The 26698-nt window shown below is 48.6% G+C and overlaps 1 protein-coding gene across 1 annotated transcript in view; it reads right to left on the bottom strand.

The window, feature by feature from the left end:
• Window positions 1-5526: 5526 nt before the first annotated feature.
• Window positions 5527-26698, bottom strand: part of BTBD16 (BTB domain containing 16) — a 50163-nt gene continuing 28991 nt past the window's right edge. Inside the window, exons 9-15 of the mRNA XM_043926895.1 lie at window positions 25602-25721; window positions 13129-13220; window positions 12158-12240; window positions 10418-10495; window positions 9189-9287; window positions 7172-7360; window positions 5527-5669 (exon numbers count right to left, since the gene is read on the bottom strand). Coding sequence (XP_043782830.1) covers window positions 5601-5669; window positions 7172-7360; window positions 9189-9287; window positions 10418-10495; window positions 12158-12240; window positions 13129-13220; window positions 25602-25721 — 730 coding nt within the window. The 3' untranslated portion in view covers window positions 5527-5600. The remainder of the gene's footprint in view (window positions 5670-7171; window positions 7361-9188; window positions 9288-10417; window positions 10496-12157; window positions 12241-13128; window positions 13221-25601; window positions 25722-26698) is intronic.

Below are 26698 nucleotides of genomic sequence, written 5' to 3'. Positions count from 1 at the left end.
CACAGGTCTTATGGCCCACTTCAGATTAGACTCTGAGGTTCAAGAAGTTAGGTGACTTATCTAAAGCGACACAGCTAGAAAGGGGGCAGAGCTAGGACTCAAACCCTTGTCTTGCTACTTCAGGACCCAAAGGAGTTGCTATGCAGAGAGTGAATCCTAGGCTAGCTCTGTTGGAGGGGAAGGTCTGGGGAGGTGAGCCAGACGGTGGGTGACGGGAGAACATATAGAGAAGGTCATGGATGTGGCATTTAACGTGTTATGTTGACCAACACTCACGGTCACTGCTTTTGGCATTGTGACTGTGGGTTTCTTAAATCCCAGTCTAAGAAGTTCTCATGTGTAAGATAATCTTAAGAATTTTTTGTCTCGATTGCTACTTCCCAGGTCCAGAGATTCTGTGATGTGAACACTGCTGATGTTTGCATGACCAGAGCCTCACTTGGGATGTAAAAAAGTTCACTTTGAACCACTTAAGCAAGGAGGACCTGCAAGATGGGTTTTTAGGTTGCAAATTTCTGCCACTGAAATTTCATTTCCCACTTTTGAGGCAGACCTCGCCCCCTAGTGGAAAGGGGTGGACTCTGCATCACAATAAATAGTCCACCCATAGAAGCGGAAATGAAAGTCGCTCAGTCCTGTCTTGACTCTTTGCAACCCCATGGACTATACAACCCATGGAATTCTCCAGGCCAGAATACTGAAGATTCCCTTCTCCAGGGGATCTTCCCAAGCCAGGGATCAAACCCAAGTCTCCCGCCCTGCAGGCAGATTCTTTACCAGCTGAGCCACAAGGGAAGCCCAAGAAAACTGGAGGGGGTAGCCTATTCCTTCTCCAGCGGATCTTCCTGACCCAGGAACAGAACCAGGGTCTCCTGCATTGCAGGCGGATTCTGTACCAGCTGAGCTATCATGCTCAACCCACAGGGGAGTGCCTCATTAATGTTCTCTATTTCATATTACAGGAAGTTTAGTTTTGAAAATAAAATTGGCCAGTGTGGTGAAACAGATTCACAGGTTTGTTGCTGTTGTTGAATTTTTTCACTGGTGGAGGAAGACAGTTGGGTATATGGGGTTCAGTGGGGAACCCTGCTGGGGAACTGACATGTTCAGATCAGAGTTGTTTCTGGGTGTGACCCCAGACCTCCTGCATCCAAGACCTCCTGGGAGCCCGGGAGTTAAAGTGCAGGTTCTTCCCAATGAACAGCCCTGTCGGGGCAAGTAGCAAGTGTTCAAGAAATACCTGAATGAAGCACCTTAAAACTTTTTGGGCTTCCCAGTTGCTGCTAATGGTAAAGAACCTGCCTGCCAGTGCAGGAGACATGAGACAAGGATTCAGTCCTTGGGCTGGGAAGATCCCCTGGAGAAGGGCATGGTGACCCACTCCAGTATTCTTGCCTGTAGGATATCCGTAGGAAAACCCTATGGACAGAGGAGCCTGGTGGGTTATGGTCCACAGGGCCGCAAAGAGTCGGACACAACTGTAGCGACTTAGCACGCAGCACTAAGCCGCTTTTTCTCTCTGGGCTGTGGAGGGAAGTGGAAACAGGTGGGCTCTCTGGCCAGACCTGAGGGGAGGCGCCTCCCCCAGCTCTGCCACTCCGAGGAAACTGGGATGCACAAATTTCGAACTCGCTGAAGCTCAGCTGCCACTCTCCCCGAGGTGGAAAACCTGCCTACCTTGCGGGCAGTTGGGAGGATTCAGGGTGGGCATCAAGTGTAGTATCTTTGGAATTTTATTTATTTATTGGCTGTTCTGGGTCTTCGCTGCTGCGTGGGCTTTTCTCTAGTGGTGAGGTATGAGCTTCTTATTGTGAAAGCTTCTCTTACTGTGGAGCATGGGCTCTAGGGCCTGAGGGCTCAGTAGCTGTGGTTCCCGGGCTCTAGATTACAGGCGCAGTAGTTCTGGCACAAGCACTTAGCTGTTCCGCAGCATCTTCCCAGACCAAGGGACAAATGCATGTCTCTGCTCTAGCAGGCAGATTATTTACCACTGAGCCACCGGGGAAGCCCAAGTGTAGCTTCTTTGAACCAGAACTGTCACTCTGGGCCTGGGCCCTCCCCACCCCATATGGAAATGACATCATCCCCTGTTCCTGACACCCCAGGTCTGGGTGTCTCCAACTGCTGGCCCTGGAGGCAAGGGATAAAGCCCCAGCCCTTTAGGCCCTTCCCCATCCTTTCCAGAGATACCTTTCTCCTACATCCCTGGCTGTTGGGCTCTCACAGTTCAACTGGTCACCCTAGGGAGGCCTCTTTTGGAATTGCTGTTCTGCAAGTTATTCCCAGTCCTGCGGACTCCGGGAAAACTGACATTGCGTATTCCAAACAGCTGAGCCAGGACAGGGGTTTCTGTCAGCAAGTGGGCAATCGTTCATGTCTCAGCAGCACTTCCTCACAGCCTCTTCCCTCTTGGACATCTGCAGACTTGCTTTTCAGAAGCCTTTAGTTCTTATCGTCCCTATTATCCCCTGGGACCTGGTAAAATGCCAGCAGGCTGCTCTGTCTGCAGAGCCAGTGATGTAGAGCCCCACCCCCACGTCTGCCTGGGGGCTGCTCCGGGGGAGCTGTTACCCGCCGCGGTGGCTCACAGCACCTAGGGAGATGGGAGACGGAGGCGCTGCCTTATTCCCCTTTTATAGACAAGGAAGCACCACTCAGAGACAGGAAGCGATGAGAGACTTTTCTGACTTGGCACAATTATTTTGGAGGCAAGGCAAATTTATCATCACTTCTTCTCCCAAGGCTGTGCTTCTCTGTTAAAAAAAAAAAAAAAAAACCCATCCTATTTAAGAACCATCAGGTTCTAAGAAAAAACTGATTGCATAATTCCATTTTGAATGGGAAGAAAACTCTAAGTGCATCTAAAAATAATTCGGGAAGGTCACCTGCCTAATGTCTGAATGATGGGAGTCCCACTGGAATTTATTCTCTTCGAATTTTCTCATTTTTTCGGACAAGTCTGTATTATTATTATATAGAAGTAGCATTTCAGGTAAAAAAGGAAACGATCCTGTTTATTTTAAAATAAACTGCAGCTCCCTGTGAAGACTCAGATGAATCTCTTAAGCATGACATTGAACAAAAGGATGCAGGCATGTAAGAGGGCACGCTGCATGATCCTGTTCATTAAATATTCAAACTAAATGGCCAACGTAATGAATGTGAGAGTCTCAGGATGGTGTTTACCTTCGAGGAGCAGCAGTGCCTGGGAAGGGGTTCAAGGTTGGGGGGCACCTGGGGTCCTGATCATGCTCTGGTTTTTGATCAGGTGGCTGGGATGGGGGTGTGTTCACCTGCAGTGATTCATCAACCTACATCATAGATTTTTAGCATTGGTTTTGAGTTTTTATGATAATTCACTAAATTCTTATTTATCTGAATGATGGTGTATTTTGACACAAGGAGACTGCCTCACTTGCCTGGCCTTGTCCCAGCCCTGCAGGGGTGGGAGGAATAATTGAAGTCATGTTTTCCAATAGGCTACCCCACTGGGTCACACCTATCAGTTCATCAAAACACCTCATATCAGGGACAGTCTGGAAAGCATAAAGTATTCCAGGGTTTTCGAACAAAATAAATATAATAGAGAGAACAGATCACACAGATGAAGGAAGAACTGTGAAGGCAAACAGAGGAGAATGAGGCAACCTGGAGACCAGCAGGAAATCTTCACTGCCCTGGGGCTGGAGGGATACACAGGTGGTGTCCCTAGAAGCAGAAGCAAGGCCATCTGATGGGCCTGGAACCACAGCAGGAGGCTGCCAGGTAGGTACTGGGGTGACAGAGTGGAGCTGGAGGATAGAGGAGACACAGCTCCTGCTGGAAAATGCTGTCCACAGCCCAGAAGTTGAGAAATCCCCAGGCTTCTCCAAGTCTCCTATTCTCCAAACTCCTGACACCACTTCCTGTTGGCTGGACCTGGTCAGATGCAAGCTGGGGAACAGGGCTTGCAGGACAGGGATGAGAACAGACCCAACTCCCAGTTCCTTTGTCCAACTCTTCCGCTAGGTCCCTTTCTCACGTTTCTACCAACCTCTCTCCCTGCCAGGTCACTCTGCACAGGGCATCGGTCCTCTGCTGGGAAGGAGGCTCTTTTAGCCCATCTGCTTTTAAGGTGATCGTTAGACTAAATTTACCCACCTTGTTGTCCATACAGCATCAGCAATGCTCCATCACTTTCCCAAAGACACCGGATAACACTCTGTGATGGACACACTCTAAAGTGATCCCTTGTATAAGCCTCTCCCCTTGAGTATAGGTACAACATGTGACCCTCTTGTAGCCCAGAGAACATGGCGAAGGTGATGGGTAATCACCAAGATGACCTTACATTATGCAAGGCTCTGTCTTAGCAGACCACAGTGAGAGAGACTCTCCTGCCGGCCTTGAAGGACAAACAGCCACGCTCTGAAACGTCTCTAGAGAGCCCCATGTGGCAGGGAAGTGCAGGGGGATGCTAGAACCTAGGTGGCTTCTTCCCAATAACCAGTAGTCAGGCCCTCAGTCATACAGCTGCAAGGAAATGAATCTGCCAGCAACTTCACGAGCATGCATGTGGATTCTCCCCACTCGTCTCTTCAGATGAGAACACAGCCCAGCTGCCACTGGATTGTAGACCTGACCCTGAGCAGGTGAGGCAGCAAAGCCACCTGGACCTTTGAGCCACCACAAGTGCATAATAATAAATACATGTTGTTTTAAGCCAGGAAACTTGTGGTGCTTGACTGCACTGAGATAGAAAACTAATCCACAGAGTGGGAAGAGAAACTCTCTTCCCTTGCTTTCTCCAAACCACAGAGGTTCATCTTAAAAGGTGGGACAGTCAGTAAGTCACTCCATATCTTATAATTCCTGGCTTCCCTTCCTACCTCTTCTCCTGCCAGGGTCAGTGGTCAGATACGTTGTTCTGTGTAGCAGGCAGAGAATGCATCATGAAAGGGGGAGCCCTGCAGCTCCCCGCTGGACTATGTTGTTACTGCTGGTGCTCCCATCAGAGTGCTCCCGAATGTAATCAAGTCAGGGCTGGACTCAGGGAGTTTTGGGGTCAATGACGACAACAGGCTCATGGCTCTGGTACTTTCCATCCTCAAACAACACAAATGGGAGTGCTATAGTTTGTATGTGTCTCCCCAGAATTCATGTGTTGAATTCTAACCTCCCAAGGTAATCTCATTAGGAAGTGGGGCCTCTGGGATGTGAATAGGTCATGAGGGCAAGGCCCTCTCTGTGTGATCAGTGCCCTCATTAAAAGAGGCCCCAGAGAGCTCCCTACCCCCTCCACCACGTGAGGACATGGGGAGAAGACAGCCGTCTATGAACCAGAAAGCAAGTTCACCAGACAGCATGTAGAATCTGCAGGCGTCTTGATCTTGGACTTCCAGCCTCCAGACTGTGAGTAATCAAGTTCTGTTGTTTATAAGCCCCCCGCCCTCACAGTCTGCGGTGGTTTGTTATAGCAGCCCAACAGACCAAGACAGCGAACAAAAGTGCTAACGCAATCATTGCTAACTAGGAAAGTCAGCTGAATATTTGAGCAGCCCCTTTAATGTTCTTTTATTTCTTCTTATGTGGACCAATGGAAGAAATTCTTCTGAAAACTGTTAAGATAATGAGAAGACGAATGAAAAACTTGCATAGATAGGGATGCCCACAGTCTGGATTTTCAAGGCCTAAAAGATGAAACAAAACAAAGCAAATGAAACTTTTAGGACAAATGCAATCACCCTCTAGAAGGGTTGAAAAGAGGAAGGCCTAGCAACTGTGTCAGGTGCCTGCTTCTCAACTCCGGCTGCATACCAAGAATCACGTAGGGAAAGTTTTTAAAACAAACCTGAAAAAATTAAGTCTGACTTGAATACAAAAGAGTGCACCAGACTTAAGGATACATCTTGATGGATTTTCCCAGGTGAGCACTCCTGTGTGGTCACCATCCTGATCATAATAAAGAACATTTCAGCTACTTCTGAAATCTCTCTCATATTCCTTCCTGGTCAACATTCCAGCTTCCCCTGCTCCCGCCTCCACAGTTCAGTTCAGTCACTCAGTCGTGTCTGACTCTTTGTGACCCCATGGATGGCAGCACGCCAGGCCTCCCTGTCCATCAAACTCCCGGAGTTTACTCAAACTCATGCCCATCGAGTCAGTTGATGCCACCCAACCATCTCATCCTCTGTCGTCCCCTTCTCCTCCTGCCTCCCGCCTACACAAGGAAATTGCTATTCTGATTTCTAACATCATAGAGAATAACTTGAGAAGCTTTGAAAAATACTAATACCTGGGTCCCTCCCCCCGCACAGGAGAAGTGGTCAAGTCTGGGAGGCACTCAGACCTGGGGACTTTGCAAAGGACCAGGTGATTCTGATTGCAGCCAGGACTGGTGTGCACGTACACATCCATTCTCTGCAGGGTAGTGAGGGCTTGGATTCATAGCCTCCCAGCACTGCAGACAGGCTCTCCGGCAGTTTCTGGACTGCAGTCGTTAGCAGTAAAGCCAGGTACTGAATCAACCTGGATGCCGGGGCAGCCCATTGAGGCAGATGACCTCAGTTCTCCTCGGATGAGCAATGGGCAGGTGGGCTGGGCCGTGGATTTCGGTGGAAGTGACAGGTGAAGTTCAGGCAAGTGTGGAGGTGCTGGCAGCAAATACCCTCCACCAAACACCCCTCCTCCCCCTAAATGTATCCTTCCATATTTATAAAAAGGACCTGCATGCTTGCATGCTCAGCCGCTTCAGTCGTATCTGACTCTTTTTGACCCTGTGGACTATAGCCCACCAGGCTCCTCTGTTCATGGGGTTCTCCAGGCAAAAATACTGGAGTGGGTTGCTATGCCCACCTCCAGGAGATCTTCCTGACCCAGGGATCGAACACACGCCTCCTGCATCTTCTGCACTGCTGGCAGATTCTTTACCACTGAGCCACTGGGGAAGCTGGAGAAAGGACCTGGTGTGACCCAAATCAAGCAGTCTGTTTTGACTTATAAAGTTTTCAGTATGCCCAGATTACATTCTAGGAGGCTTCTCTTTAGCGTTATTTGGAGCTGTGATAATCCTTTAAAAACCTAACAAACTTCACCTGTAGATCACTGGAGAGGTAAAGTCAGTGATCCCAAAAAAGGTGCGGAGGAGAGAAAGAGCAGAAAGAGAAACCAGAGAGAAAAGACGAGAACTCACGTGGCTTTTGCAGGATGGCTTGACCAACCCGAACTTCTGCGTGATCTGGTTCGTCCTGAACTCTTGCCACTTGCCATCCACCAGGGTCTGGGCTCTGATCTCGTACGTCACCAGGCGTTCTGCTCTCAGGCTGATGGGAGTGTTCTCATAGACCGCGGAGGCACATTCCAAGTCAGTGTGCCTTATTCTCTGCAAGAAGGGGGACCCGCCTTAGGTGGGACTGAAACCGGTGACCCAGAGTCGGCGAAACCTGGTTCCTGGCACCTCAGCCCTCCTGTCTGATGTGTGCAGGGAGCAAGCACTTCCCCATGGCCCCATTTCCTGAGCACACTTGCTGCTGAGTCAGTTGGCATTTGAGCCCTCACCATGAGTAATGGCCGATGGACTGGGGTTTGGACAACTCAGGAAAATGCCAGGAAGTCAATCCGCATTGAATTGGAAGGTCTTCACATGGCTTTGCCAGAATTTAAAAACCGACATAGTATTCATATGAGCACTTCGACTACTGTTAAATAATTCATCTCTTCCATCCAGTAAAATCCATTATGGACGGAAATGCCTGAGTCACTGAAGACCAAGGACTGGCCCAAGGAAGAGATGTGACCCGTTCAAGGACACATAAAGAGGTGTGGCTAAGCTGGAAGCAAACCCAGGATTCTCATTCATGTATCCATTCATGATCCAAATGTACCATCCCTACCTTCTTGATACTGTGATTGGCAGTGGTAATAGAAATGGTAGAGCTTCCCTGGTGGGCCACTGGTTAAGAATCTGCCTGCCAGTGAAGGGGACAAGGGTTTGATTCCTGGTCTGGGACGATCCCTCATGCCACGGGGCAACTAAGCCCATGCGCCACCACTACTGAAGCCTGAATACCCTAGAACCCGCGCTCCGCAACCAAAGAAGCCACTCACTGAGAAACCCGCACACTGCAACCAGAGAAGGCTCTCTCACAGCAATGAAGACTCAATGCAGCTGAGAATAAATACATTTTACGGAGATATGGTAAAATTAAAGATATGGTTTCTCAAGGAGCTTAAAGTTTACGAGACTTCTAATCAAATCCTAAGTGGAGCATAAGGGTCCACCATCAGAGTTGTCACCATCATCATCGGGGCCCTGTTCCAAGTTGTTTGCACAATTTAACACATTTAATACTCACAACAACCTAGGGAGGTAGGTCATATTACCTTCTCTGTCTTAAAGTTCGGGGGAGCGGAACTTAGGAGTTTCCTGGGCTCACCAGGATCATATAGCTCACCAGGCAGTTTGAATTCAGTCTCGACTCTGAAAGCCAGCTCACCTGCCTCTCCTCAAAGTCCAGCAGGAGCTTGGAAGTGAAGACCTTCACCCTCCTGACTCCTCCAGGGTCCTGCCCACAGCTCTGCTTTGCCACCCTAAACAAGACCATTCCCTCTGTCTTTACAGGCACTACAGGCTACCTCCATGAAAGAAGGGCCACCTGTAAAACATCACCCAGCATGTACAAATTGAAAGCAAGTTGAAAGATTTTCCTGGCAGTCCAGTGGTTAAGACTTTGCCTTCCAATGCAGGGGATATGGGTTCGATCCCTGGTTGGGAAGCTAAGATCCTGCATGCCTCATGGCCAAAAAACCAAAACATAAACAGAAACAATATTGTAACAAATTTAATAAAGAATTTTAAAATGGTCCATATAAAAAATCCTTAAAAAAAGAAAGAAAATGAACTGAGTTCCAGATGTGGTTTCAGAGGACTAGCATTTAACCCTGGCCTTAGCAGTGGAAGCCATACAAACATGAAGACATTCAGTTTTGAGATCCTCATCCGTTAAATGGGCTAATAGCAGCAACCTCACAATGTTGTTGCAAAAATCAAATGACATCACACCTATCAGCCTGATTAACACCAGGCCTACAACACATTCCAAATGGATTAGCAATTCATGTTTAATCAATTATTATTAATTCAATATGAACCGACTGAATCTCAAAGGCTGTTTCAGAGACATACCTCTCCTATGCTCTGTCCTCCTTACCTGCATATGAAAACTATAGGAAGTACTGTCATGCTTGATTCCTTTTATCTCAAAGAAGAATCCATATATGGTAATCACTTTTGAATGTGTCGTATACTCCTAAATGAGGAAAGGTAAGCAACAAAGTGACAGGGAAAAAAATCTTCAGTATTCAAAGGGAAGAGGATATAGCAAAACCAATTCTAGATACAAAAACTAAAGGGATTAATTTGTGATTTAAAACATGACAACAATTTTAGCCTAGGAAGGAGAAGAAAAGACAAACTGTAGTGACTTTACAAATCTTTACAGGTTGGCACTCAGGGGCTATACTTTTCACTCTGCATGCCCCTTAGTGGGGAGAAGAATGAGTTAAGCATGTTCTTAGATGACCCTCGGTCTGCAGACCTTTAAAACAGAGTGTTTCGCTACAATTCAGTGGCCCTAAGAGACCCTCCAGGCCCACATGCATTGCAGGGTGTCCTGGCCACTGCAGTCTGTCTACTTGGACAGATCTCTGCAAGCAAGGGGCTGGACCCAGCCCATCCAGGCTTGACCCAGGGGGCAGAATCTGAAGATAGATTCAGGGCCCCAACCCCCTAAAATATGAACACTTTTGGGAGCACTTCTTGGGTGGCTTTAGTGAAGATGGAGGGTTGCAGCCATTTCTTGGAGAATCATGCCTGTCAAGGGAGCCCAAGACAGTGCAGCTCCCAGCCCCTCGGACTTGTCTGGTGGCTGAGTCCCCAGGTGCTCTCCACCGGAGCTCCCAACTCACAGCTGGTTTGAGTCTGGGCTCCATCAAAATAGCTGCCCAGAATAGCCACCCTGGCAACCTTAAGCACGGGCTCAGAGTGGAATTTCTTCTTGAGCGGTTGGCAGCTCACCATATTTGTAGGGAAGAGGATGACCAACTCATCCCAGGTTGCCCAGGTCTTTCCTGGCTTTAGAACAGAAAGTTCTACATCCCCAGGGAAATGCCTCCAACCCTGAAAACTGAGTCAGCTGGTCAACCTCATGGGGCAACATAGCTGTGTATATCAAGTTACTGAATGGCCTATGCCAGGGCCCCGTTTTGTGAATTTTACCCCTGAGGGGGTGGCGAGTGTTTAAGAGTGACACCTACAATTTCCTTTTCTGCCTTGGCCATCTTGCCACAGGTAAGACTTGACCACGGCCATTGTACAAAGGTCTCTAACCAAGCACGAGGTGGGATGGTCCTTCCCCTTGCTCAGCCTGGTGGTCAGTACCTGGTTAAAAAGCAGCCCGAATCTCACCGCCTGGGTGCTTAGGTCTTTCACGTGGGCCATGTCGCCCCCATTCTCCAGCTGAAAGGAAAACACACACCACTTACCAGCAACCTGATTCCCCAACATCTTCACTGCATTGATCCCAACGTCCCTCACTGTGTTCAGAAGAGTTCTGTCTCTGGAGCCTATATTCACCCGTGAATCCAGTCCACAGTACTTACTGAAAACCTGCTAACCAGGTACCATGCTCAAGGATTTCACAGGATGCAAAGATGAAGACACAAAAAATGCCCCAGCATTTTTTTTCTTAGCTGAGAAATAAAATGTGTTTATTGGGAGCCCAATCACAAGGCAGAGCATATTCTTGGCTACAAAGTCAAGAGCAGGTATGGCCCCATATGGCAGGCTCCACATGAGGGCTGGGGTCAGGAGGGAGCAAATTTCAGGAGGATGACATTGGTGGTTGACAGCAAAAGGGAGGAGGTGTGTGGGCCAGAGGGATATGAAGAGGGAGGTGGGGGATTCCCTGAGGAGTCCAGCCCCAGCCCCGAGACTGTCCCCTCTTTCTCTGTCACCCCTCTCCTTCTCTGCTCCATCAGAGCACAGTTCTGAGCTATGTCCCCAAAGAGCACAGCTCCATGGAGGCCTTATCTACTGTGCAGGGGCCACTGAGCCCTGTGGTTTGCACATTACAATAGGTATTTGTTGAGCTGAATTGAATTTTAACTAGTGACTCATAAACCTTCAGAACTCAAACACTGCCCCATTTCATCTCTGAAAACGCACGATTGGAAGCACATAAGAAGCACAATAGTTTGCATGGACAATTCACAAAGAGGGAAACACCACATGGAAAAATACTCACATTTACTAGGAATAAAGGGGATGTATATTAAAAAATGAAATGCCACTGTTCACTTCACAATTGACACAAGTGATGGAAAAGGAAAATGTTGCTGAGCTCAAAGGAAGGCACCTCATTTATCACTGGGGAAGGAGTAATTTGGTCCCAAATTTGCTAATATATATCAAGAACAAAAGTGCACATTCCTTTTGGGGCCAGTATTTTTTACTCTTCAAATTATCCTATAAGAAAATAATTCTTAGTCAAAATAAACCATCATGTGCAAATGCATTCACCATACAGTCTATTTATAATAGTTAACAATCAGAAACACCATGACTTTTCTGCAACAAAGGAGAGGCCAAGTAGCACTGGCCAGTCACCAAGTGGTAGGGTTAGGGTTAGGTTTTGTAGCACATCCTTTTGGTGAAAGAGTTTGCAGCCATTAAAAATGGTGATAAAAGAACATTTCATTAAGTGCATTTTTTTTTTTAAGACTGGAAGGTCATGTGCAATGAGACGTTAGTAGTAGTTGTTTTGGGTCTGATGGGTCTGATGGTATGCGTTTGCTTTCTTTCAATTTCTCTGCATTTTGAAAATGTCCAATAACAAGTACATGACATTTGCATCTGTGAGGGGACTCAGTGTGGAGGGCCATGTGGCCAAAGGCCCCTGATTTTTCAGGTCAACAGGGTTGATGCTCTAAACACCTGGGCTCCAAGGCAGGGCCACCTCCCTCCTCCCCTCCAGGCTTGGCTCTGTCCACTTCCCCTGGGGAAGGATCCAGATACTTCCCGACCTCAGAAGCCCAGAGGTTTCAAATGCAAAACACATCCCCAGAAAAAGCAAAGGCAATAAATTTCGATAACTGTTTCCTTGCTGAGTTGGCGACTCACCGCGTGGTAGTGGTTGGAGGTAACCCGGACCAGCCAGGATTCAGGGAAGAAGTTTATGTGCCTAAGCTCTTCCAGATCCTTGCCTGGGAAGAAGCACAAAGGGAACATTCTTATGGATTTATTCCTAACAGAACCGCAGGAGTCTTGTTTACGGAGGGGAAGAGGAGGAAATTGGGATGCTGAGGATGGGAGAGCATTCCTATCCCATCCTTAGACATGCGGGACCCAAGTGAGACATTTCAAGGCACTTTCCCCCAAAGTGTTCACCGCCAGCCTCCCCCCGCCCCCCGCCCACAATCCTGCCCAGGAGGGAGGATTGAGATCTGATAAACAAGTGTTTTTGGAGTATCTAGAAGCCATTTGGACAAATCTATCTGGGCTCCATCAACCATTTGTTGGGTTTAGAGCGACTCCTTCAATCTGGATGACTAGAAATGGCTTTGAAAAAGTTCTCCAATGTCCTTTCAGATGCAAAAACCTCACCGATTGGCCACCTGGGCTGCCCCAAACACACTCCCCAAGAGTGCCCACTTTTTCCAAGTCACAGCTGCCTTGCCTTGGGCCCAGAGCATAAGGATGAGGAAACTCTAGCCTGGAGCATAGACCCACAGTTTTCTGCCAACCCACCGAGCAAGGGAATGACCCAGAGGGGCTGCCGCACTAAGAGGCCAGGCCCTTGGTTAGTTGGCAACAACCCAGTCCTGGATGCCGAGTGCACTTTCACAACCACTGAGGCCCTTCCATCCATCGTCATGTTTCACAGAAGCTTTGATTATCCCCATTTTACAGACAAGGAAACTGAGACCGGGCGGCTAAGTGACTTTCCCCAAATCACACACCTTGGAAGTGATAGAGCCAGATCTCGACCTCGGCTGATTCTTTTGGAAATGGCTGGTGGGCTTCTCTGGGAGTGCTGAGGGGCGGGGCAGCCAATGGCCTCCCCTGGACACCCTCCCACGGGCAGGGCTTACCTCTGGTGATGCTGTGCAGACGCAGGCAAAGGAAGAGAGGGATCAAGTTCTGTCCCACGTCCCGGTCCAGAAAGGAACAGTTCTTGGGGAAGCTTAGCAGAGGGGCAAAGAGGATAAAAGGCTTTCAGAACCCTCCTTTCTGGAATAGGCTGGGGCTCGTGAAAGTCACATCAGAGGCCAGTGATTCCACGCACCAGAGGTAGACGGTGCCTGGTTCTCTCTTGGGTGGATGGAGAGTGCAGAAGCAGAGGGCGGCTGCCACTGAGGTCGTAACGAGACATAAGGCTACATATCCCTCTGGGTACCACATAGTGGGTGCCTGACAAATACTTTTTAAATGATGATGGAACACATGGGACTATACAGAGGGTTTGAAGACACATTTTCTCACTTGAGTCTCACAAGCTTCTCAAGGGGGCAGACGGGACTAAAACCATCGGCTCCATTTTACAGAGGAAAAAACGACGACTCAGCCAGGACTTGAACCCATAGCTGCTGATTCTTCCTGTACCTTGAGTAACTGGCCAAAGGGCAGTTGAGGCATTTCAGGAGCATTTTCTGGGACTTCCCTGGTGGCTCGGTGGTAAAGAACCCGCCTGTCAATGCGGGAGACACCAGAGACACGGGTTCTGTCCCTGATTCTGGAGGATCTCACGTGCCACGGAGCAACTAAGCCCATGTGCCATGAAGGCTGAGCTGCTCTAGAGTCACAACTACTGAAGTCTGAATGCCCCAGAGCCCGTGCTCTGCAACAAGAGAAACCACTGCAGTGAGAAGCCCCCAAGTGAAAAGCCCATGCAGCAACAAAGACCCAGCACAGTCAAAACTAAATAAAATTGTTTTTAAAGAAGCACTTTCTGGTAGAATTAAAAGGCAAGGTCAGATAAGTGGGTAACTCATTTTAGCAGCTGGTTCCGGGATCAGCTCTCTGCGACACTGTTAATACTAAACTCGGTTAATTTCCACACGTGGCTGACGTCAGGGCCGGGCTGAGATCACACTCACCTTGAGAAGACACGTACACACATCCACTCCTGTTTTGAAACAACTTGCTTTGTAAAATAGTCACTTTTGACCAATGGGGACAACAAGGGATAATTTTCCAAGTCCCTTTGGAAACGTAGCCGTTCCCTCAAGTCAGTTCCTGTATGAGACCAGCCAAGGGCACTTTTAGGATATTTTTCCATGAATCAGGAGTGGTGTCCAAATCACACCCTGTCCCAGCCAGACTGAACGCTTCATTGGCTCCGTGTCCCGCCTCTGCTGGGGGTGCGCACCGCCCTGACTGGGGACCATTTGTTTTCACAAGATCTGGGAATTCCTGGGGCTCTCCAACTCCTCTCCATGGCAGTGGTCCCAGGAGAGAAGATCAGGGATGCTGAGGCATTGGGAAAGGGGCTGGAGCACGAAGACAAATGAGTGAATGCAAATTCAATGATTATTTATTAGAATCCACTGGGGACCTGGGCTTACCAGGTGGTGCTAGTGGTAAAGAACCTGCCCGCCAATGCAGGGGATGTAAGGGACATAGGGTTCGATCCCTGGGTTGGGAAGATCTCCTGCAGGAGGGCATGGCAACCCACTTCACGGTTTTCTTGCCTGGAGAATCCCATGGACAGAAGAACCTGGCAGTCTACAGTCCATAGGGTCACACAGAGCCGGACACAACTGAAACAACTTAGCATGCAATCACTGGGGACCTATCTCTGGGGTGGATGGACCAGGCATAAATAAAGGAAGGCTGATACTTCCAGGAGTGAAGAGCTATTGATCCTGAAACAAGCCCTCCATTACCCAGGGCAGTAAGAGCTGGGCTAGTGGGGGCCATGCCAGTACCCCAAGAAACACACACCTCTTAGCTGGACAAAAACTCTTGCTTGCCTCCTTTTTCTGACTTAAATGCCACTTCCTTCTCTGCCTCTCTCTTACCACTTAATGGAAGAAGAAGCTGGGCGGCATCATGATGGGAGCAAGTGTCAAGGAGGGAAGAAGGGGCTGACGGCACAACCCCCCAGTCCAGCTTCGTGCTCTGAGGAATAAACCTGTACTCTCGGCAAGGGCTCCCACAGCCCAGAGCAGCCCCAGAGGAGACCGAACTTGCTGGAGCTGCAGGTTAATGTGGTCTCAGCCCAGACGGGAAAGGACTGCCTAGAAGACAGATGTCCCCTCCAGCTCAGAAGCCCCCAGGCGCCAACTCCACAGCTTGTGGGAAGGATGCTGGGAGGGTAAGGAGGGACCCGAGGCTCCCTGTGAGAGGCACTCAGACCTAACAACCGTCAGCCAGGACCTCTATGGACAGACCTCCTCCCCGAGAGGATTCTGGAAGGGTTTTGTTGAGACAGGCCCCTTTGGGTCACAGGAAGTGGTACTGACGGGGGCTGACTTGGCCAGGTCACGAGTCAGCTCATCCATTGCCCAGCCATGCTTGGGGTCCCTGGGCCAGACAGACCAGGTTCCAGTCCTGGGGCAGCCAGCCATCAGCCATGGGACCTCGCCTCCCCAGGCTTCCATCTCCTTCTCCGTCGGGGGTACAATGGTCACATGTACTTTCCCTGGGAGAAGTAGAGGTGACAGTTCTTGTGAAGCGCTGGGCACAGCTGCTGGTTCCACCAGAGTACTCTGGTCCTCACCATTACCACCATCGTCTCCTCCTCCCAGGCAAAGAGACCTGGACTGGAGCCAGTCAAATGCAGGATCAAGTTCTTGGTGGCATTCATTATCACTTGTTGTTGCTCAGTTCCTAAGATGTGTCTGACTCTTTGTGACCCCATGAACTGCAGCACTCCAGGCTTCCCTGTCCTTCATTATCACCCGGAGTATGCTTAAAGTCATATCCATTGAGCCAATGATGCCATCCAACCATCTTGTCCTCTGACGTTCCCTTCTCTTCCTGCTTTCAATCTTTCCCAGCATCAGGGTCTTTTCCAATGAGTCAGCTCTTCGAATCAGGTGGCCAAAGTATTGGAGCTTCAGCTTCAGCATCATCCTTCCAATGAACATTCAGGGTTGATATCTTTTAAGACTGACTGGTTTGGTCTCCTTGCTGTCCAAGGCTGCCACCCTCTAACTTGACGGAGCTCCAGGCCACCTCAAAGGAAGAAAACAGTGGCCTCCGCCGCTAATTCTCTAAATTCCCCAAACATCTGAGTGGTGTGGTCCAACCCCTTTGAATCAATGGGTGTAATCTTGCCCCTAGAGCTGAGGGGGTGGACCACAGCAGAGCCAGGGCTCTGTCAGGACTTCTGGAGACAGCCCGAGCATATCAATCTAATTCAGTTCCTCTGGTCAAGGTTGGGGGGGTTGGTCGCACCTGGATTTTCTGGGCCAAGGATGAACACACTCACCAGTCTCTTTATGTCACATAAAGCGGGGAAGCTGGCTGTGCAGTCGGAGCCCCTTCACAGGCTGTTCGGTGGAATCAAAGGCTGGCCTGGCTTCCCCCCGGTGCTGAGCTGTGTCTGTACAGACACTTTGGGGTTAGCAAGGGCACGGCAGCCCCTCCAGTGTTCTTGCCTGGAGAATCCCATGGACAGAGGAGCCTGGTGGGCTACAGTCCATGGGGTCGCAAAGAGTCAGATACGACTGAGCGACTGAGCACACACTAACGTTTCTGAGAAAAGCTTCAGGCTATGGTGTCTGACTCTTAAAGTCATTGGAAACCCTTGGAGCATGAGCCTCTTAGGGAGGATGATTCATAGTCCTTGATACTGAAAGATACACTCAGGTCAGCTCTGGGATCTGCTCACAAGGCACTGGGGACAAATCCCTCCTTCTGACCTCCTGAAAGACAGTGCCGGGGACAAGTCTCCATCAGACCAGCACAGGTTGTCACTTTAGAGCTGTGGTCAGCCATGACCTTCTCACTTCCTCCCTCCTGTCATCAGTTAGAATCATTTACCCTTCAGACTCAGAGCCCCATTAGCCCAGCACTTCAAATTTTAGCCTTTTAAATGCACACTCTAAAGTTCTGACTCATGCTACAGCACAGATGAAACTTGAAGACATTATGCTAAGTGAAATAAGCCAGACACAAAAGGGCAAAAGTACTGTATGACTCCACTTCTATGAGGTTTCTGCTGCTGTTTAAAAGCTAAGTTGTGTCAGGCTCTTTGAGACCCCATGGACTGTAGCCCGCCAGGCTCCTCTGTCCGTAGGATTCTCCAGGCAAGAATACTGGAGTGGGTTGCCATTTCCTTCTCCAGGGGATCTTCTTGGCGCGGGGTTCGAACCCGTGTCTCCTGCTTGGCAGGCGGATTCTTTACCACTGAGTCAACCTGGGAAGCAGATGAGGTTCCTAAATAGTAAAATTCACAAAGACAGAGGTAGAATGCTGGTTGCCAGGGGCGGAGGGAGAGAGGAATGGGGATTTATTGCTTTATGTGTATGGAGTTTCAGTTTAGGAAGAACAAATTCAGGAGAAGGATGATGGGAACCCTTGTATGACAGTGTGAATGTACGTAATGCCCCTGAGATGTACAGGTAAAAATGGGTAAAATGGTCATTTTTATGTTGTTATGTACTTTTTACCTCAGTAAAAAAACTGGTGTTAAAAATTATTTTGTCTCTATGAGAAATGTTTGAATATTTCATATTTTAAAGTGAAGTTTGAAATACATGACCGACTTGGGGGCGATAATACAAGATGAGAAGGGGAAAGGGCTTTTTTCCAAAAGGTAACCTGGTGCAGAAGACCAGGACGCCTTCTGAAACCCAAGAAGCAGGAAATGGTCCCCTCAGCTCCCGACACCAAAGTGTGGTAAAGAAACAACAGTTCTGAATGTCGCCAGCACCACCATCACCCACCAAATGTCACTGCGATTCAGGGCGTCCTGCCAAGCGCCGTGCTGGGCCTCTGCTTTGAGTCAGAATGAACCTGCGTCAGACTGAGGAGGGAGTATTGTTAACCTGCAGTCAGTAAACAGCAGTAGTGGGACTCAGACTCACGGCTGACACCTTTCAACACACACCTCATTTATGGAATACGTTTGGCTCTGCTGCCTGGATTGTCAACTCTGTGAAGATGGGGGTTTTCATCGGTTCTGTTTACTCATATTCATGGTACCCTTTGCAGTGTCTGGCTGTCTGCCAGCTTGCAATAATGTTAAGTGAATTAACTGGATGAATGAACTGGTCCTTGCCGACCCACCAGCCTCAGTCCTACTATCCTACCCCTCCGCTTACTTCTAGGAATGCAGTTCCAGCTCAGTGCATGTGCGTGCGCACACACACACACACACACACACACACATGCACAGACCAAGCTAGTCTATGCCAATTTTCCTAAATGCTCATGGGGTTCCGTCTGCTTATTTGTCAGGCCAAGTCCTATTGGTCATATATCGAGACCAGTCAATGTCATCTTGACTAGGAAGATGAAGACGGTCCTGACCTTTGCCCAAAGGCAAAACTGAGACTAGAAATGTTATCTAATAATGACTCTAACTGCCCTTTGCAAGGGCCTCCTGCGTTCAGACACATATTCCTTGTGTTCTCCAAAGTCTCCACTCTTATGGTTGAAGAGGACGTTTGGGGTTCACCCAGTTTGGGTGGAAGGGCTTCCCAGGTAGCTTCCCTTCCCACTTCCCAGGCGTAGTGGTGAAAAATCTTTCTGGTAATGCAAGAGAGGCAGGTTTGATGCCTGGGCTGGGAAGATCCCTTGCAGTACAAAATAGCAACCCACTCCAATATTCTTTCTTGCCTGAGAAATCCCATGGACAGAGAAGCCTGTGGGCTACAGTCCATTGGGTTGCAAAGAGTCGGACACAACTGAGTGACTGAGCAGGCACGCACAGTTTGGGTGGAAAGCCAAGAAGCCAGGTGAGGGAAGTGCAAAGGCAGTAGGGAATAGGAATCGATGATATGTAGGCACCTTGAAAAGAAGCGAGATTCAGTTTCCTGAAAGCCAAGCTAAGGGGGACGGGAGCCATGTGGTCAGAGTCAGAGAAGAAATCAAACAGGTTAGAAACGCAAAAGTCAGGACATGAGAAACCCTGACTTGAAATATATGAACCTCCCTGCATAGGGCTTAATGGAGAGACTCTGAGAGAGAACAACTTAACCACCTTCATGTCCATGACTCATGGAATACTTCCAAACGAATGTTCCAGTATAGAGATCTGAGTTTCATACCAGGGTTGCCCAGTTTTATGAACACTGCATGGTTACATGTGCAAACACCATCCATTAATCACAGGAAATGCATGGCTTCTGCCTGACCTGGCACCCAGCATTATGGTATATTTCATTCCAGATGCCTGAGGGCTGGGCCACTAGGGATACAGGGCATGGCTGGGTGGCTCTCCTTGGAGGCTCCTCTCGAGAGGTATATGTGAGAAGGTGGTGCTGGGTTTGTCAGACCAGGGTGCACACACACAGCCAGCATATGCTCTTGTTCTCTCTGCAAGAAACTGAGAGAAGGAATCTGCCCAGTGTGCAGGTGAGATCCAGGAAGACTTCCAGGAGGAGTCCTTAAGCTCTGTAAAAATTGGGTCAGATTTGGACAGGACATGGGAAGGAGGAGGAGCTTCCCTGGTGGCTCAGACGGTAAAGAATCTGCCTGCAATGCAGGAGACCTGGGTTGGGAAGATCCCCTGGAGAAATCTATGGACAGAGGCTACAGTCCATGGGGTCACAAAGAGTTGGACATAACTGAGCGACTCGCACTTTTACTTTCACTAGGAAGGAGAAGACTTAACTGCAGAGGTCAGGGAAATCTAATATTTGGGACTGGGTGGAAACTGACTTCACTGACTGTTTTCAATGACCTCCTTCTGGTGAGGTTGCTGGAATCCACCCTTGCAGTGTCTGCAAGGGACCCATTTAGGGATTAATAAAGCAGCTAAAGACAAGAATAACAGGTCTGTTCATGACTTGCCCTTAACTCTAAGATCTCAAAGTCAAAGGATGTATGTGAAGAACTAGGCACCCCAGGTCCACCCAGCTCCACCACCAATTTGCAAATGTAAGCCCCTACCCTCCCTGGCCATTCATCCCTGAATAGATTTTACAGACATACTGTTGAGTAAAAGAAGCCAGACATGAAAAGTCTATGCTCTAAGATTCTATTTATATAAAATTCAAAAGCAGCCAAGACAACCTCCTAGTCAAAGAAAGCAGGATATTGTTTACCGTGGTGTGACAGAGGTAGTGACTGAGATAAGACACATTAGGGGGCTGGTCAAGTTCTGTTTCTTGGTCTGGGTACTAGTTATGGGCTTCCTTGGTGGCTTATACAGTAAAGAATCGCCTGCAATGGAGGAGACACGGGTTCAATCCCTGGGTCGGGAAGATCCCATGGAGGAGGACATGGCAACCCATTCCAGTATTCTTGCTTGGAGAATCCCATGGACAGAGGAGCCTGGTGGGCTATAGTTCGTGGGGTTGCAAAAGTGGGAAAGAGTGAGTAACTAATCAGGTGTGTGCACTTTGCAGAAATTAATTGAGCTATTCACTTAAGGTCTGTGAACTTCACTGTATGTTTTCTATTTTGATGAAAAATATACTTTAAAAAAAGTGGAAAATTTGCCTCTGGCCCTTTTCCCATGGATGAGTCTTTACAGCTCCCCTGGACTCCTCAGATTGCTAAGTGGAATGAAATGATGACTTTTCCTCCATGGACCAATGAAGGCAACGGTTTTGATTACACTTTTTGTTTTTCTTACAAGGAAATGTTAAATTTAATTCTGGACAGCCTATTTGTTTTTCTAAATTAACTACTGCCAGGAAAACAGGCTGTGGGTGCTGAGCTGTATGCCTGTGCATGTGTATGTATGTGTGTGTGTGTGCATACAAGTGTACACACGCGTATGTTCCCTTTCTATATTGATGTATTTAGACAAAAATGAAAATAAGCTTGAAGATGTTCTTAAATACGGTGATGGGCAAATAAATTGCCCGTTTAACTTTCCACTGGTGTCCCCATTAGCGTTAGTCGCTCAGTCATGTCCAACTCTGTGACCACATGGACTGTAGCCCGCCAGGCTCCTCTGTCCATGGAATTCTCCAGGCAAGAATACTGGAGCAGGTAGCCATTCCCTTCTCCAGCATCTTACGGATCCAGAAATCGAACCCGGGTCTCCTGCATTGCAGGCAGATTCTTTACCCTCTGAGCCACCATTGGTGCCCCTGGCATAGAGAAAATGTCCAATAATTATGTTGAATGAATGAAAAAAAAATAGATGAATAAAACAACACAAGTGAGTGAAAAAGACTTGGACATACGTCTTTATTTGCAGGTACAGTGGTGCCGAAGGAGTTAACTACTCAAATACCTTCCCTCCTAGCTCAAGACATTGCCAAGACAGATGAGCAAAGCAGTGTCTGGTCCGTTTGGCTCAGTTGCTGCTCCAAACCCTCCTTTCTGGACGCTGGGCCACCACTGGCCCAGCTGGAACCCGGAGGTGCAGCTCAGCCTCACTCTTGGCTGGTCAGACATTCAGGCAGCTAGTCCTGCCGCTGTCACGTTATGAAAGTCCCATTGCGGAGGTCCCCGTGCTGTGACGGTCCACTCTGACTGCTCTTTTAAGCCACTCTGTCATGTATATAATTTCAACAACAGATGCAACTTTAAACATGGGGCCAAACAGCCAGCTTCCTTGGTTCTCATTCCCAGGCCTGTACTGTCTCCCGAGGCCTGGTCCTCTGCCCTACCTTTCAACGCTCCTGGCGTGTCCCCATCTGGGGCCGTGGAAACTTCCCAGCCTAGCTGCTCCCTCTGTCTTCACTGGACTGTGGAGCTCAGCTCTCCTGGTGACTCAATTCTGGCCCCAGGTGACCATGGCTTCCCGCAGGCTCCCTCCTCCACCCTGGGAGCAGAGGTGCCTTCTGACAGCCCGAGCCCTCAGGCCAGCTGCTCCGAGGCTCAGCCCTGAAGATCTTCAGGCCAACACAGAGCCTGGGCACCACCAGTGCCTGCTCACATCCTGCTTTGGCATCACCAGCCTGGTGAGACAATATTTCTCGCTGAGCCTCATGAAAACCTTAGAACTCATCCTAGTCTAGTCCACCAAACAGGCCCTACGTGTCAATAAAGATGGAGGGACTTCCCTAGCGTTCCGGGGTTAAGACTCTGCTCTTATCCACTGCAAGGGGCGCGGGCTCCATCCCTGGTCGGGGAACTAAGTTCCCACATGCCGCAGGGTGTGGCCTAAATACATAAATAAATAAATAAGGAGATTTATCAGCCACCCCTCCGATTTTGAGTTGTAGCAGACATGCTGCTCTCTGAGTCTGGCATCGGCACAGAAAGACCCACTTCTCTGATGCATGTTTGATGGAATCTCATCATTCCCTAAGCTGTTACATGCTCAGCATGGTGCCCTGTAAACTGGGGTCACAATAAAGGATTACAAAGCCTCCCTTTCAAGCTGCTGATGACGTGACTGGGGAGGCAGAACGCATGTGCCCACCAAGCTGTTCATAAGGAACCAATGGGTGAGGCTCCCACGGGGTCCCCTCCACGGATGGACAGAGAAAAGGAGGCACAGTTGGCTGGAGTCAGGGTGCTGGGGAGGGTGACTGCTGATCCCTTGGCTAAGGAGTCTGGGGACTCAGTTCAGTTCAATTCAGTCACTCAGTCATGTCCAACTCTTTGTGACCCCAGGGACTGCAGCACGCCAGGCCTCCCTGTCCATCACCAACTCCCAGAGTTTACTCAAACTCATGTCCATCGAGTCGGTGATGCCATCCAACCATCTTATCCTCTGTCATCCGCTTCTCCTCCTGCCCTCAATCTTTCCCATCATCAGGGTCTTTTCAAATGAGTCAGCTCTTCGAACCAGTTGGCCAAAGTACTGGAGTTTCAGCTTCAACATCAGTCCTTCCAATGAACACCCAGGACACGCATTTGGGAGGTGACACCACTGACCAGGGAGGACCTATGGTGCTCCCATAGGTGCTCCACCCATAGGTGGGGAGTGAGCTGGGATGGGAGGTGAGCCACCGATAGTCCTAAAAATGGGCCACAGGCCTCCAAGGTGGGGGTGAGCCTGGGTGACCAGCAGGGGGAAGAGCATCTGAGGTCCAGACTGTCTCGTCTTTTCTCCCAAGGGGACACCAAGCTTGCCGGAGGGAAGGGGAGGGACTGAGGGAAGAAGGGATGCAGGGCAGGTGGGCAGGCTGACAGGACTGTCTCCCACCCTGCAGTCAGAGAATACAGCGCCAGGTAGAGGACACCATCCCGACTGCTCAGGTTGGGCGGGGAGGCCATTTGGAAACACGTGAACAGTTTCCAACAGGGAATCCCTGCAGGCTCAGGGGCCTCGGAGAAATGCACACGGAGGACTGAGGTCTGGGACCAAAATGGACTCACTGTGGATTCGGGAGGAATGGAGAAGCTATGACGGTGAGACCCACCCCCAGGCAGGAGGAAGCTTCGAGACCCCAGCTCAGGCAGGGCCAGGAATCCTCAGCTCCTTCACTTCCACTTGTTCCTCTCCCAGTAAAAAACAGTTGAAATGAATCACCCACATTCTAGCTCATTTCCTATCTCCTGGTTCTAGACGTTTCCAGTAGGAGAGCTAACCTGGTGCCAAGCAGTGACTTTTCCTGGTGTGCATGACTCACTGGAAAAAGTGCCTCTTGGGCTATTAAAAGAGTTGGGGGGGTGTGGATTTAAGACATTCGAGTTCAAAGCAAATTATATAGAAGCTAAGCAAGGACATATCATTCTGGCAATGAATACTGCTTTCTCCCAATAACGAGACAGGAAAAAATGGGCTCTTTAGTTGACGTGGTGCACTGATGTTCTAGGAAAGGATTAACTACTTCGGAACAAGGCCAACGAAACTTGGCTTAAGCAGGTCAACTGATGAATATGTGGAAGGTGTGTTTGTCTGCTAAATGCACTCGTGCAAAAGGAAAGGAATCTCCTGACTTCCTTGAACGCACCTTATCCTGCTTGGAAGCCCCCATCCCTGCTGATGTGGGGAACAGAAGGTAAGCCTGCCCATGAAGGTAAGACAGTCCATCTAGGGTAGATCCTCCCGGCGCTCTCTTTGCCCATAGGACTACCACACTCAGCAACCAGCTTAGACGATATGAGAGTATTTACAAGGTTTTAATAGAGGCTAAAAAGACACAATGGGGTCCCCAGGTGGCTCAGCAGTAAAGAATCTGCCTGCCAAGGCAGGAGACATGGGTTTGATCCCTGATCCAGGAAGATCTCCTGGAGAAGGAAATGGAAGCCCACTCCAGTATTCTTGCCTGGGAAATCCCATGGACAGAGGAGCCTGGTGGGCTACAGTCCACAGGGCACAAAGGCGTGGACAGGCCTGAGGGACTAAACAACAACAACGAGATGCAATATAGGTTACTGTTTTCACCTTCACTCCCAGCCTGTTCCTGAGCCCCATACTACCCAAGCTGACATTGCTAATGGGCTGAACAGATGGAAAACACGGGCAGAGGAGGACACGGCAGGGGAAGATGCACTGCAAGGCAGTTTTTCAAGTAACTGGCTAATAGCAACACTGAACCTAGCGGCAGCCTCAGGATTGTTCTAAACACCAAACCCAGGGGTTCACTACTGAACCAACTGCAGCATGCACAAGAGAGGAACCCTCTCATTCCAGGAATGGGAAGCGAGGCTTCTTGGCATTTGGCAAGTCTGGGTTCAAGTCAGGCTCTATCCCTTATCACATGTATGATCTGACAAGATAGTCATCTCCACCTCAGTTTCCTCATCTGTAAAATGGGAATAATAAAACCAGCTCCAAGTACTATGTAGATTAAATGAGATTACAAATAGAAAGTACTGATCAGAATTGCTGCATTTAGTAAGCATAATTAAATGGTGGCCATCCTAATCTGTAATAGTTATTTATTTTTAAAGTTAATTGGGGTATAGTAAAATTATCAGAATATAGTAAAATTATTATAGTTGTTTACAATGTTATGTTAGTTTCTGCAGTATAGCAAAGAGAATCATTTATATGTATACCTATATCCCCTTTTTCTGTAATTGTCATTTTTCACTGAAATGTTGAGATTTAGAATTTATAAGCTTAGAGAGTCTAAGAGACTAGATGAATGCTATGAAGTCTTTTTAAGTTCAAATGCTTTTTCATCTGCCCAGAATATTTGGAATGCTACTACCTAGTGAAACACAAGCCAGCATGCTCTGGTCTGATTTAGGTACATTTTAAGTATGAAAAACTCAAGGCCAATACAGAATGGTAATTTTCCTGAGGGAAAAAAAGTACCTTTTGTATCACGTCGTTTACTGGACACACAGCACGTGACTGTCACAGTCCTGGCACAGACGCACATGACTGTCTCATCACCCCTATGATACACTTTTTAAAGTTACCTAGTGGTGCAGAGTTATCCCATGATCTTAGATCCCATAAGAAAACTGCATTGTAAGCCCTCTGAACGATACTATGAAAAACAGTATCACTAACGCTTCCTCCATGGTATTCCAAGCAAAGAAACAGTGTATGTACAATCTGTCAATCAACACTAAGGTACATTACCTGCTGAAAAACATCAACACGGTTTCGTACATCGGAAACGTCTCAGTCTTGCTGTTGAGCTGCAGGTAGACCCACAAAAGGAGTGTTTTCAGAAGGTGAAACTCACTGAAAGTGAACAACCTGGCCAAAACAAAAGATTGAGAAGTCCACTGAGTCGCAAAAACCATGCTGTGCATGTGAAAATGAAGAGTTGAAAGTGAGTTCAGGAAGGAGGCGATGCCACCCTGAGTCTGTAGGTGGGCTCACAGAGAGGAACCAAGTCTGCGGTCACTCAGCTGGCATGGCTGGGGCTTGATCTTCAGCCAGCCTGAGGCTTCACCCACCTGCTGTGCGCTGTAAAATCATGACCATCATTGAATGAGCTCCAATCAGGAGACGGGGTTCTTAAGGTGGTTCCATAAGTCCTTTTATTAAATTCCACCCAGTAGCCCTGCAAAGTTGGGATACGTTCCTTACTTTTATAGATATGGCTTCCCTAGTGGCTCAGACAGTAAAGAATCTGCCTGCAAAGCAGGAGACCCAGGTTCAATCTGTGGGTCAGGAAGATCCCCTGGAGAAGGGCATGACAACCCACTCCAGTATTCCTGCCTGGAGAATTCCATGGACAGAGGAGTCTGGTGGGCTACAGTCCATGGGGTCGCAAAGAGTCAGATATGACTGAGTGACTAACACTTTCACTTTCACACTTTAGAGACATGGATATTACTGAGGCTGACCCTGTTTATTTAAAAATTTAACGTTTTGTTCATCATGTTAATTTTCACTGTAAAATATTGCACTAAGATACACTTTATCTCAATGGCTGAGGTTTTTGGTGTCCCTTAAACTTTGCACCCAAGGTGAATGCCTCACTGGTCATATTCCAATCCCAGGTCCAACTGAGGAATAACTTGTCCAGAGTCACACAGTTCTGAGGTCAGACCTGGGCAGAGGTCAGACCTGGGCAGGGGTCAGTTCTGCCCCAAATTGGCTGTGGAATCTCTTGCAGGCTTCTTTCCGGCCCTGCAGCTGCAACTCACTCATCTGTAATGTAGCGATTACAGGCATTGCTAAGAGGATACAGTAAGTCCCCTACATACACAAAGTTCTTTCTGAGA

This window comes from Cervus elaphus, chromosome 15 (genome assembly GCF_910594005.1).
Source record: "Cervus elaphus chromosome 15, mCerEla1.1, whole genome shotgun sequence".
Classification (NCBI taxonomy): Eukaryota; Metazoa; Chordata; class Mammalia; order Artiodactyla; family Cervidae; genus Cervus; species Cervus elaphus.
Note: the sequence above shows the minus strand (reverse complement) of the source record. Positions and strands in the feature narration are given on the sequence as shown.